The sequence below is a fragment of the Lissotriton vulgaris genome, chromosome 7 (genome assembly GCF_964263255.1).
Source record: "Lissotriton vulgaris chromosome 7, aLisVul1.2, whole genome shotgun sequence".
NCBI classification, from domain to species: Eukaryota; Metazoa; Chordata; class Amphibia; order Caudata; family Salamandridae; genus Lissotriton; species Lissotriton vulgaris.
Window position 1 is genome coordinate 658,979,822 of NC_141695.1, and position 13,823 is coordinate 658,993,644.

Below are 13,823 nucleotides of genomic sequence, written 5' to 3' on the forward strand. Positions count from 1 at the left end.
TGGGACAAACCCCTGGTGTGTGCAAGAGAGGTAGTGATTCATTCCTCTTTCTGATTGATTCACCTTAAAATCCAACATTGGATTTACGTAGCAGAGGCTTGGTGATCGACACCACATGAGTGAAATATCAGGTGGTGCCATCGACCTTCTTGCGCACCATTTGGGAGTGCACAGGTATATGGCACTTATGGGCAAATTTAGATACAGAACTACAGAGGGTTCTGAGAGAGAAGTGTTCATCTATTTTTGAAAATGTTCCTCGTGGGTGTGAAGGGGTAATGACAAAGAAGATCACCCTTCTTGCCTCTCACTACTATCACCCATGAGAGAAACGCACCTGTGCAAAGCCTCAACACAAGTTTGAGGGAAGAGCTCAGAAGCAAGTGATGCAAGGTGCATCTGTGGAGGAACCTGCTGCACTTTTACTCCAGTGAAAATAGCCCCCCTTTGTCTCCATGACCTCAAGGACCGTGGGCCTTCCTGCACTTTGCCACTGCTTCCTGCTAAACTAATTTGAAAATGCTTCATTGCGCAATCCCCATGTGAGGACTGAACGCTACATTTGTTGCCGCCTGTTGGAATGGCCTCCATTTTATAGATTTTGCTCCCTGTTCCCTCAGGGCTAATATACCCTTCCACTCTCAAAGCGCTCTCCCAATTGCACTGGTCAGCTCCAACACCCTGCCCTGTTTCTTTCGTTGGCCTTTTCTTTCGTCCACACAGGTACACCGAGATTTAAAATGACATAAAGTGGACTATCTTCCTGGATCGCAGGATAAAAATATATGTAGAATTAGTTCCAGTATCTGCCATGCTAGCTACCCACAGATATCATGCAGCACTCGAGAATTTGCTATGAACCCACCCAAAACAGGAGCATTTTGCCATCTCATAAAGCCAACAGTGTCTCTGCAGTCCCCGTGATGATGACAGCTATCCTGTAACGCTACTAGAAAATGTTTAGCATCTCAAATTAAACCTTCGGCAGCCAGGTGATGGTTTATGCGTGTCTACAAAGTCGAGAATGGGTATCTACCACATCCCGTTGTTCAGATGAAATTGAGAACATTGACTTTGCCCTTGGCCATCTCCTTTGAGGAGGTGGTGCATTTTTAGACTGAAGGACGACATATGTAAACTGTCTGGGTGCAGTGGGGATGCATATCCCGCCCTTCTCCATTGTGCGGGGCTCTGAGACAGATACACAATAAACATTGATTTATCGGCCTGCAGGAAGGGAGGCGGATTGAACATAACATAGACATGGAGGGGACAAAGGGGAAGACAGCGTCCAGCAAGGTGGTGAATGTTAAGTTGGTGAACAACAAGTATCTGCTCTTGCACAGACATCACATTATGTCTTAGACACTGGAACACTAGTCACCCGTGCTAAAAGGGGTCGGATTCCTGCCTTCAGCGGAATGGAGTATTTTGCCATGGAGAAACTTGACCAAAATCATAAATGACACCCACCGGTAAGAGGGTGCCAAGCTGGTTCGTTCACAACTGGTGAAATAATGTGCCAGGTCACAGGATTGCTGCTTCAGAGATTATCAGCTCTACACTTCGGTGTCTTTTTAAAATTTTATTATTTGTATACATGATGTGATATTTTTATATCTACATCCTAAATATTACTTCTCTTGATTTCAAAACATCACAGGTTTTCTTTATGTTATTGTTTCTTCCTTTTTCTTTAGTCTGTGTTAGGACCTGTGCCGTGCCAGGGTTCACAGTGTCGTTCTCAAATATTTGGCTTTGTTGTTAGTATACAGCACTCCTCTGGCTACGCACCAGGACGTTGTGCTCTTCGTGTAATTAATAAGTAAACACAGAGCAGTGCCATCGGAGCCAATGATAGTGTGATGTCACTTCCTACGAAGTGATTGGTGGTAAATGATAACGCACGCTTTGTGATGTCATGACATGGGTGAAAGGGAAAGGGTGCGTCATACTACTTACAATGTGATTCTGGCGAAATTACATTTCCCTCCCGAGTCAAGAAGACGGGTGTCGGATTTGTGATTGGCATTCCCTGCTGCACGTTTATCATATCCTGTAACGTTCCAGAGTGACGTCTCTTTGCTTTAGTGCTCGGCGGGCGGGATCGCGAAGTAGTTTCGCCTCCTCGTCCTCCTGGTAGTTACTAAAGCCGAATCGCTGCCAGTCTTCGGCCATCGTAGGCAGCCAGGTGTTTGTTTTCCACGCTGCGGACAGCTCTGCCGCCTCCCTCTCGCAGGTGATCATTATTTACACAACAGGACCTCTGTTTGCCAGGTGCCCGTTCACTGCTGTACCCGCTGCCGTTTCCTGGTCTCCCCAGCCTCTGCCCGCCTCTTATTCCGGCCCCTCCCTCTGCGCCCAGTGCGTGCACACCCAGGCTCTGAGCGCTGGGTAAAGTTCAGGGCATATAAAGTCACCGGGACGACACTGTTGCTGACATCTTGTCTCTGGGTGGATTTGTTATTTCTTTCATAAATCTGGATTCACTCAGCCATGGCTTTTGGGAAGACTTCAAAGGATCCTTTCAGCACGCACGTAGGACACCTGATAGGTAAGATTAACAGATCTCTGCAAAGTTAGGCACTGGCGCGCCCGACCAGAGTTGTACGGGAAACTCCATCGTTAATGTGCAACGTACATACATTCTTGTTATTTAAAGCGAAGCAAAGCAAGGAGTTAATGAAATAGTAAAGTGATGGGATGTGATAATATCTGATGCGAGCACGTTCTAGGACACAGGTGGGAAGAGGGAGGAGCCACGCCTGGAAAGAACGCGTTTTCGTTCGCCTGTCTCTTTACGATAAAGTGCTGCTTGGCGAATCCCTGTTACTGTAGTCATCATGGCATTACAGATCATACTTATTTCCGTAACAGTGACTTTTCGCATACGCCATCATAATATCACCATGCGGCTGCTTTTCTGGGTTATTTATGATTCTGGTTTGATTTAAGAGCTAATTGAGATTTATTTCAAAATGTTACGTAATCAGACTTTAATAGCTTCTATTCAGTAGACAGGTTTAACAAAAATAACGTTTAACATAGCCAACGCCTCTGGTTTTTATTAAGGGAGAGTGAAGAAAATAATATTTTTTTCCAGTTATAAAGAACACTTGTATCCAAGTTATTCCAGGGATGTTGCTCAATCAAAATTCTAAGGGTAGGAGAAGGGATTATTGCTAATTGACATCTTTGCATCCTTCTTCCTTTTCCTCTTTCCAGTCCCCACATTTGATTGGTTCACAGATTCAGAGCAGTATCTGTCAGACTCTCAAGGGCCACCCACCAAATTCCGGATACTTACAGCAGCCATTGCCCCACAATACTGTTGGTTTATCATCTCTCCCCATTGAGGCCAAATGGTTGGTAGCAACTTCGATGGGACAAAATCTGCAAAGTTCTCCCTTGTACTTTTCTGCAGAATTGCATGCCAGGGTTGATTCAAGTAGAAAGGAGTATTGTGCAAGATAATATCCCTAGGACAACTTGGGGAGGGGATCTCAGGTTGAGTGTAGACAAGGGTGAAAAAGAGGGATTGATGGGACGGTTTAAAAACACCTGACATGGGGGCGTGGCGTGGTGGGCCAGCATGGCGGACGTGAGTTGAGCGTGCTCCGGCCAGCCTCACATTAATCTTATGCTTATCCTACCTCCCCGGCCTTCTATTTGGTGCCTGGGATGTCCCACCACTATCGCTTGCTGAGGACTAACCCCAGAACCGGTTTCGGAGCCGCGGACGACTCGGGGGCGGAGTTGCGGTGATCAACGGCAGCTGCAGCCTACCTGCGACGTGGCCCCATCCTGAGCGGCAGTGTCACCTAGGTTTCCTGCCGCATTGCCTGGGTGCCGCTGCAGCAACTGAGGAGGGAGCGTGCCCTGCGCGGATGGTCGTGTGGGCCTCGGTGGAGACATCTTGAGCAGGGCTTGTCCCGATATATTGGAGGCGCCCCGGTCCCCTGCGGGGTGGCAGCTATTGTCGGCGGCCTGATCGGGTCGCAGGTGGAGTGGTGGAGGTAGCTGGAGTGCGGGGCGCGGCCAGTGGCCATCTTGGCCCAGTAGCGGCCGTGTGGTTCCTGGCAGAGAGGAGGACCGGGACTGCCGGATGGGGGTGGACATTTCCTTTTGCGCTGCTGCCCGATGACTGTGTAGAGAGGCCCTGGTTCGAGCGGAAGCTACTATTCTCGAGTTGGAGGCGCGCCACGGGGAAGAGGGAGGGCGGCTGAATCAACATCAGTTACTGCTAGCACAGCAGGAATATTCTTATACCCTCTTAGATGAGCTTGACTGGCTACTCATAGTAGGATCTACCAGTGGGGCGACAAATCTGACAAAATGTTGCATCAAATGTGTCAGGGTTCGCTTCACCCCCAGGCCCTCCCAGGTGTATCTGGGGTCGGACGGGCTAATTTTGTCTGGCGCGTTGTCTATTGCACATAGTTTTGCAGAGTATTATGCTCAGCTATATGCCCCCATGGAATGCCTCCCAGCGGAAGTCATTGATCGTTTCTTGGATGATCTCCCGCCGAAGGCTCTTTCAGGTGAAGTTAGGGAAGAACTGGAAGGCTCACTTACTGATGAAGAACTGGGGGTGGCCCTGGCAAATCTAAACTCAGGCAGGGCTCCAGTCCCTAGTAGCTTTCCATGCTAATTTTTAAAGAAATATTTTCTGCAGCTGGGGCCCCACTATTGCAGGGTGGTGGAGGACGACATGGACCAAGGGTGTCTGCCCAGTGACTGGAGGCATGCAGAGATAGTGGTATTCCACAAGCCCTGTAGACTGCGGAACACCACGCCTCGTATCACCCTATTTCCCTCCTGAACATGGAGGCTAAGATATTAGCGAAGGCATTAGCAAACCACCTCCGCCTCATATTGCCCTACTTGTACATCCAGACCAGGCTGGGTTCATGCCCCAGCGTGCAACCCACCATAATATTAGGCGGGCATATGTGACAGTCACGTCCGTCCAGGAACTGAGAGAAATGGGCAGCGCTTCTGCTGGCAGATATGGACAGGGTGTTCGATTACTTGAGTTGGGTCTATCTGTTTGCGCTCCTGCGGCAGCTGAACTTTGGACCACGTTTCCTGTCCCACCTAACCCTGTTGTACACTGACTTTACGGCATCGGTGCGATTTGCCGGGTCTATTTCTTCTGCATTTTCTATTGGGCGGGGCACCGGGTAGGGGTGCCTACTTTCCCCATATCTTTTTGCCCTAGCAATGGAACCCCTGGTTGCTTGGGTGCGGATGGATGCTCAGGTGTCCGGTTTTGAATGGGCGCACGGACTCTCCGATCGCATTGCCCTTTATGCAGACTGTTGGACAGGCCACATGAAGGGCTCGCTCCCTCCCCGCATGACAGAGCACGGACACCGGCTCTCCAGGTGCTACCCACAGAAGCAACCCACACTCCGTCCCCTACGGGACTCCTACCCCCGGACATCTCTATATCACGGGCCCGGGCCACCGTCAGCACCATTGCCCAGCCCGGCCGCCATCTTGGACACTGCACCACGAGGCCGCATGGCCTCAGCTCGACCCCAACCCTGGGCCTGGCCAGGCCCGACATCCCGGCACCACCATCCACCCAGGAGGTGAACGGACCACTTGGCAGGTCAATGGGAGAAAGAAGTGTCGATGGCTCTCCCCCGCCAGGTGCCGATCGCCCTGTAGTGTAGTTCCTAGTTTCCCACTAGGCCCTGCGCATTGGAATAACATAAACAGTAGTATCGACGTGGAACTGCGGATATTCCAGGCCTCCACTGACTATGCTAAACTTAATTGGGTGTGTTACCAACTAGCTCAGAGGTCACTGGAAACTTTCTTCTCTGTATGGGAAGTGATCAGCTTCCCTGGCACAGACAAGAAGGGATTCAGTGACCTCTGAGCTAGTTGATAACACACCCAATTAAGTTTAGCATAGTCAGTGGAGGCCTGGAATATCCGCAGTTCCACGTCGATACTACTGTTTATGTTATTCCAATGCGCAGGGCCTAGTGGGAAACTAGGAACTACACTACATGGCGCCCCACGTTGGGCGCCATGTAGTGTAGTTCCTAGTTTCCCACTAGGCCCTGCGCATTGGAATAACATAAACAGTAGTATCGACGTGGAACTGCGGATATTCCAGGCCTCCACTGACTATGCCAAACTTAATTGGGTGTGTTACCAACTAGCTCAGAGGTCACTGGAAACTTTCTTCTCTGTATGGGAAGTGATCAGCTTCCCTGGCACAGACAAGAAGGGATTCAGTTTTCCAACAACCGTGCAACATGACAACTTTGCTCCTCAGATCAAGAGTCGATCTCTAGGGTTGTGTGAAACAATAGACAGGTATTTCACTCAGTTAGTTTAGTGCAGTTTACTTTCACGATATGTAGAGAATAGAGAGACGGGCGTTTGTCAATAAAGGGTTAACATTTATTGAACAGTCTTTCTTCTCGTACAAGAGAAATGTATTGCCACAATTGCAAGACTTGTTATGATAAAAAGTACGTACAGTAAGATAAGTATTGCGAAATAGAACTGTAAAAGCATTGATATGGTTTCTTAGCCATACAATGGTTTAAAAGTAATAAAACATATATACAGTAATATATACATTAGGCTAACATACTCAACTGGTGCTTCTAACTAAGCCTACCCCAGTGTGCCTGACCTAAGCCTAACACGTGGAAGGGGAGTAAGTAAGTAGCTTTAAGTTAAGTTGGTTTTGCCAAGGTTTGCTTCAAGAATTCTCATCTAAGGGTTTAGTCAACACCATACCTCTGAATAGAATGATGGAGGTTTGGTATCTCCTTCAGGGGAAGCTCGATATCCCTGTCACCCGCAAGGGTAGACCGGAAACGCCGGAGCTGGATTTCTCTGCACGAGAAAGGCAGCGGCTCTTCTTCAGCGCGTCGAGAGGAGGAGGCGGGGGACAGCGTCCGTGGGCAGCTGGAATCTGCTGGCCTCTCCGGAGAGGGACGGCTGTTCAGCTCCTAAGCATACCACACCATCGTTCGCGCTTTAGCAGCGATAATGGTATCAGTAGCTTCACCACCACAGGGACAGCAGGCTGCAGCAACAGAGTGCTACAGTGCTCAGCAACAGCAATGGGATGCACAACAGGGTGCACGACAGCAATTGCTTAAGGCAACGTTGGTAGTATTTATACCTGACAGGTGCCGGGTTTGACGCAAGTTTGCTGGACATAAGACGTCAATTAAAGATGTCACTAGGAAGTGATAGCTATCAGTTGCTCATTAGAGTTCTATTACTAATCAAAACAAAGCAAGGGGGATTTCCTAGTTTGCTGAGTTTTTATCTTGTTGAAGAACTCGGAGTGTTAATCTAGGAATATCAGATAGTGACTTCTGCTCTGTCATTGCACTAATTGGTTGCAAAGGAAGTGGCAGAGAGATATATCCTTGAACATGGCTCTGTTCGTGTGAGGTCAGAGATGACTTTCTGAATATCGCACTTGAACGGTTATGCCAATATAGGGAATAAATGGATTTATAGCCGAATAGGGGCATAAGGTCACAGTATCGATCAGGAACCTAGATAAACACGCAACAGCCCCCAGCCTCCCCGGGCGCTGGCTCCACCCCCCTGCTGGGTGTCTGGACTCCCTCATCCCGGACCTCCCGACCTCCAAGTGCGAGGGTCCGGACATCAAAGGCCGCCAGACCTATAACTGGGGCAGCTCCAGAGCAGGAAGGCAGTTGTATCCTGGAGTCGAGAGGCACCGAGAAGAACTCATCCTTGACGGACTGCTGGCGCTGCCGCAGCCCTGCCTTGTGAACTGTCGTCCTGCCGCTGGCGCTGCCGCGGCCCTCTGCAACCTTCATCCTCGTCGGGACCTGCTGGCGCTGCCGCGGCCCGTTGTAACTACCATCTTCGTCGGGACCTGCTGGCGCTGCCGCGGACCGTTGCCACCTTCGATCTCCCCGGGACCTGCTGGCGCTGCCGCGGCCCGTCCTTCAAGAACGCCGAGCTCGAGGATTGTGAGCTACCCATCATCTCATCGCAACTACCAGATTGGTAATAAGACTGTCCCGCTACCCCCTTTCCCATCCAAAAGACTAGAATCGAGGGGACCCCTGAGTCCAGACCTCCTTGTACCATTCTACCGTACCTCAAGATTGCTTATAAAGAACGTTAAATCTTATCTTTGTGTGGTGTCCATCTGTGGGGGGGAAGTTACTTGTCTGTACGATCGCTGGAGACGGCTCTCCCCGGAGACCTCTCCCCTTGTCCTCGGCCGACCCTCCAGGTCCCGTCTAACATTGGTGGCAGTGGTGGGATCCGAACCAACGCGTAATCGTACAGAAAGCAACTCACCCCACGACTAAACCACAATGCCGGCCCAAGAGAGCGGGTCTACGGAGAAATTCCAAATGGACAAGCTGGAGGAGTACAACCATCGAGAATTAAAACAATTTTGTATGGAACTGGGCATTGCTACCACCGGTCTGAGCACAAAAGATGACTTTAAACACGCCCAAGAATCATGGGCAGAGGCAAACACCACTGGTCCCCGGGACCAACGCATCGAAGCACCAGAGACTAGCCCCGCTCCTTCCGAAGAAAGGAGAACGGGTCTCTCCCGGGAAGAGATCCAAGAGCGAGAAAAAAACAGACTGCATGAATTAGAGTTGGCACGGCTCAAAATGGATGGAGAACTAAAACTAGCGGAACAAAAATTGAACCTAGAACACTTACGGCTCCGAGAAGAGCGGGAGGAAAAACAAAGACAAAGAGAGCTTGAAGAAAAAAGACTGGCATATGAACACAAGCGCAAACTAGCAGAAATAGAACTACATAAGCAAGGCAAGGACCTGGGGGTGCCCGAGCAACCACGCACCCCAGGAACTTCAGAACCAAAGGTCCACATTCCCAAAGATGTCGTCCGAGAGTACTACCGAAACGACGACATACAGCAGTGGTTCAAGGCCTATGAGATCGCCATGTCCTCTCACCGGATCGATCGAAGTGACTGGGAAGCCGGTCTATGGGGGAGGTTCGTCAATTAAGGCCGTGATGCCCTGTTACAGCTCCCGGATCATCAAATGACGTCCTATGATCACATGAAGGCCGCCCTCCTCACTCGATATGGGCTGACACCCGAAATGTACCGCCAGAGGTTCCGCGACTGCACCCGAATCCCGGGTACAACTTGGGTGGAATATGTGAACTATTTCAGCCGAGCCCTTGAGGGATGGATCAAGGGGAGCAACGTAACGACCTACGAGCAGCTTTTTAACCTCGTTGTGTGGGAGCACCTCTCCAACAACTGCTTTGTCGAGCTCAGGCAGCACCTCCTCGACAGTAAATTGACTGATCCACGGCAGCTCGCCGCCGAGGCTGACCGATGGGAAAGCACCCGAGTGGGCCGGGGTGGCCCGAACGAGCAGAACAGGAACAACCAAGGCCATCACCGTCCCCGAGGAGGAGGCCAGGGCCGGGGGAAAGACACCGTCCCGGCTGCTCCCGCTACCAGCACCCCACCCCCGGTAGGCCGGGGCAACCCCCCGATGCGCCCGGGGTTCAGAGCCAATGTCACGTGTCATCGGTGCCAGCGAGTCGGTCACTACGCCAATGACCCGAACTGCCCACAGAACCAGACTCCGAGGCCCCGCCAGGTAGCTGCCGCCGCCCTAGGAGAAGAGCAAGTCTCCGAAGAGCAGGAAGAATACGAACAAGAGCAACAAGAGTGGGAACCGGCCGCCATGGTCCTGGCGTGCCTGGGGGGAAGAGACATGATCCAGCGGGCTCTCCTACCCGCCAACACCAGAAAATACAGTCAGTGGGTGAACATAAATGGGCGCAAGGCCGAAGCCCTACGTGACACGGGGGCCAGTGTGACGGCCGTCCGCTGTCACCTGGTGACCCCAGAACAAATATTACCGAACGTTCTCTGCCCCGTCCGTTCAGCCGACAATTCGGAGAGCATGTGTCGGATGGCCTGCGTCCCCTTCGAGTGGGGAGGAGTATCCGGCATGCTAAAGGTGACGGTCCGCTATGATGCCCCCGTGGACTGTCTCCTGGGGAACGATCTCGAGAGTTCCCCGTGGGCCGCCGTAGAAAGAAGAGAGCACCTGGGGATGTTGGGCCTCCCGGACTGGGCGTGCGTAACCACCCGGTCCATGGCGGCCCGCGCCATCCCCCGACCAGAAGAACCCGAATGGCCAGCACCTCCTCCCCCGATCGCTCCAGTGGGGGATGCCGACCCCGCCGACCCCCCGGAACAAACCCAAGAAGAACTCGCTCAGCCCCAGGATCTCCCAGACCTGGCTCAGTGGCGTCAAGAAGGGGGACCCACCCAGGAACAATTCCGTCAAGAGCAAAAGACATGTCCCTCCCTCGAGGGACTACGACAACAAGCACTTGCCCAGAGTGCGGGAGATACCGCCGGGGCCCACTGGATCTATTGGGACAATGATCTATTGTACAGCGAACAAAGAATCGCCGAGTTGGGGGCCAGTCGAGTGTTGGTGGTGCCCCTCCGTTTTAGAGACTTCCTGTTGAACTTAGCCCACGACGTCCCCCTGGCCGGACACTTGGGTCAGGACAAAACCTACAACCGCCTGGTGACCCACTTTTACTGGCCCAAAATGAGAAATGACGTGCTCCACCACTGCCGGTCCTGTCCCAATTGTCAGGCCAGCGGGAAGAGCGGCCGCAAACTCAAGGCACCCCTGCAGCCCTTCCCGGTGGTTACCACCCCGTTCGAAAAGGTGGGAATAGACATTGTGGGGCCCCTGGACCCCCGAACAGCACAAGGGCATCGATTCATCCTGGTACTGGTGGACCACGCCACCCGCTATCCCGAGGCCATCCCCCTTCGAACTGTAACAGCACCGGTGGTCGGCCGAGCCTTAATGGGGATCTTCTCCCGGGTGGGCTTCCCCCGAGAAGTCGTCAGCGACAGAGGCACAAACTTTATTTCAAAATACATGAAATCCCTCTGGCAGCAGTGCGGGGTCACCTACCGATTCACAACCCCCTATCACCCGCAAGGAAACGGACTGGTTGAGCGGTTCAACCGCACACTCAAGGGAATGATTATGGGGTTGGAAGAGCCCCTCCGCTGCCAGTGGGATGTGCTCCTCCCGTGCCTCCTCTTCGCCTACCGAGAAGTCCCTCAGAAGTCCCTCGGCTTCAGCCCCTTCGAACTCCTGCACGGACACCCTGTTCGAGGGCCCCTCAGCCTAGTCAAGGAAGGTTGGGAGATGGCCCCCCTGAAAACCCCTCCAGACGTCTACAAGTACCTCCTGACCCTCCGCAATCAGACCAGGCGGTTCCGAGAAATCGCCAAAGCCAATCTGGAAGCCAGTCAGGAGGACATGAAGAAATGGTACGATCAGAACGCCTCCTCCATAGAGTTCGTACCTGGCCAGCAAGTATGGGTGATGTCCCCCACCGAACCTTGTGCCCTACAGGATAAGTGGACGGGGCCCTTCAAAGTGATCGAGCGCAAGAGCCCCGTCACCTATCTCATCGACATGGAATCTCCCCGGAACCCCCTCCGGGTCCTCCACGCCAACAGACTCAAACCCCACTTTGTGCGCTCGGAGCTCAGCCTACTGATGGCTACAGACAGTGGAGCGGAAGAAGACTCCGAGCCCCTCCCTGACCTACTGAGGACCCGTGAGAAAGATGGTTCAGTAGACGGGGTCCGACTGTCAGATGCCCTGACCTCGGAGCAGCGCCAAGACTGTCGGGCTCTCCTGCTGCAGTTCGCAGCCCTATTTTCCCTCACCCCAGGGGTCACCCCCTGGTGCTTGCACGACGTGGACACTGGGGACAGTCCCCCCATCAGACATCGGGCGTACCGCGTGCCAGATCGGGTACGTGCCTGCATCCAAGAAGAAGTGTCAAAAATGCTCACACTCGGAGTCATCGAACCCTCGGACAGCCCCTGGGCCAGCCCAGTCGTGCTGGTCCCCAAAGCTGCTGCCCCCGGCACCACCCCTGAGCTCCGATTCTGCATTGACTATCGGGGTCTGAACGCTGTCACCCGGACCGACGCTCACCCCATTCCCCGAGCCGATGAACTGATCGACCGCATGGGGGCTGCCCGCTACCTCAGCATCTTCGACCTGACAGCGGGCTACTGGCAGATCGGCCTCACCCCCAGGGCGCAAGAACGGTCCGCTTTCTCCACCCCGGATGGTCACTACCATTTCAAAGTGATGCCATTCGGCATGAAAAACGCTCCAGCAACCTTTCAACGCCTGGTGAACCAGGTATTGGCGGGCCTCGAAGAGTTCAGCGCCGCCTACCTGGACGATATCGCGGTTTACAGCCGCCACTGGTCAGACCACCTCCGCCACCTCCGAGAGGTCCTGCAGGCCCTCCAACAGGCCGGCCTCACAATCAAGGCCAGCAAATGCCAGATTGGCCAGGGGTCCGTGACCTACCTCGGACACCAAGTGGGGAGCGGTCTGGTGGCCCCCCTCCAACTCAAGATCGCTGCCATCCAGTCCTGGCAGCCACCCGTAACGCAAACCGAGGTCCGGGCCTTCTTGGGGCTCACCGGATACTACCGGCGGTTTGTGAAGGACTATGGCAGCATTGTGGGGCCCCTCACGGCACTTACATCTAAGAACCAGCCAAAAAGAGTCGACTGGACTCCCGACTGTCAAGCGGCCTTCGAGAAGTTGAAGGTCGCCATGTGCACCGCCCCGGTACTCCAGGCTCCCGACTACAGCCGGGAGTTCATCGTCCAGACTGATGCCTCCGACCATGGCATTGGGGCCGTCCTCTCCCAGCTGAACACCGAGGGAGTCGACCAGCCAGTGGCCTTCATCAGCAGACGTCTGTTGGCCCGAAAACAGCGCTGGAGCACCATCGAGAGGGAGGCCTTTGCAGTGGTATGGGCCCTCAAGAAGCTCCGGCCCTACCTCTTCGGTACCCACTTTCGGGTGCAAACAGATCATCGCCCCCTGCAATGGCTAATGCAGATGCGGGGGGAAAATCCCAAACTCTTGCGATGGTCCATCTCCCTGCAGGGGATGGACTTCACTGTGGAGCACCGCCCTGGCCAGGATCACGCCAACGCGGATGGCCTGTCCCGCTTTTTCCGCCTCGACGAGGAGAGTCCCCAAGAAGATGGGTGACTCTCCCCGCCTTCAGCTGGGGGGGACGCATGTTGGACAGGCCACATGAAGGGCTCGCTCCCTCCCCGCATGACAGAGCCCGGACACCGGCTCTCCAGGTGCTACCCACAGAAGCAACCCACACTCCGTCCCCTACTCCTACCCCCGGACATCTCTATATCACGGGCCCGGGCCACCGTCAGCACCATTGCCCAGCCCGGCCGCCATCTTGGACACTGCACCACAAGGCTGCATGGCCTCAGCTCGACCCCAACCCTGGGCATGGCCAGGCCCCGACATCCCGGCACCACCATCCACCCAGGAGGTGAACGGACCACTTGGCAGGTCAAAGGGAGAAAGAAGTGTCGATGGATCTCCCCCGCCAGGTGCCGATCGCCCCCAGCCTCCCCGGGCGCTGGCTCCACCCCCCTGCTGGGTGTCTGGACTCCCTCATCCCGGACCTCCCGACCTCCAAGTGCGAGGGTCCGGACATCAAAGGCCGCCAGACCTATAACTGGGGCAGCTCCAGAGCAGGAAGGCAGTTGTATCGTGGAGTCGAGAGACACCGAGAAGAACTCATCCTTGACGGACTGCTGGCGCTGCCGCAGCCCTGCCTTGTGAACTGTCGTCCTGCCGCTGGCGCTGCCGCGGCCCTCTGCAACCTTCATCCTCGTCGGGACCTGCTGGCGCTGCCGCGGCCCATTGTAACTACCATCTTCGTCGGGACCTGCTGGC

At 53.8% G+C, this 13,823-nt stretch overlaps 1 protein-coding gene across 4 annotated transcripts in view; it reads left to right on the forward strand.

Moving 5' to 3' along the window:
• The first annotated feature begins 2,358 nt into the window (after positions 1 to 2,358).
• Positions 2,359 to 13,823, forward strand: part of TOM1L1 (target of myb1 like 1 membrane trafficking protein) — a 561,560-nt gene continuing 550,095 nt past the window's right edge. Inside the window, exon 1 of one of the 4 annotated variants that reach the window (XM_086930855.1) lies at positions 2,359 to 2,554. In XM_086930855.1, the coding sequence (XP_086786981.1) occupies positions 2,497 to 2,554 (58 nt within the window). In that variant the 5' untranslated portion in view covers positions 2,359 to 2,496. The remainder of the gene's footprint in view (positions 2,555 to 13,823) is intronic. The other 3 variants (XM_086930856.1, XM_086930858.1, XM_086930857.1) reach the window with 3 other exon arrangements.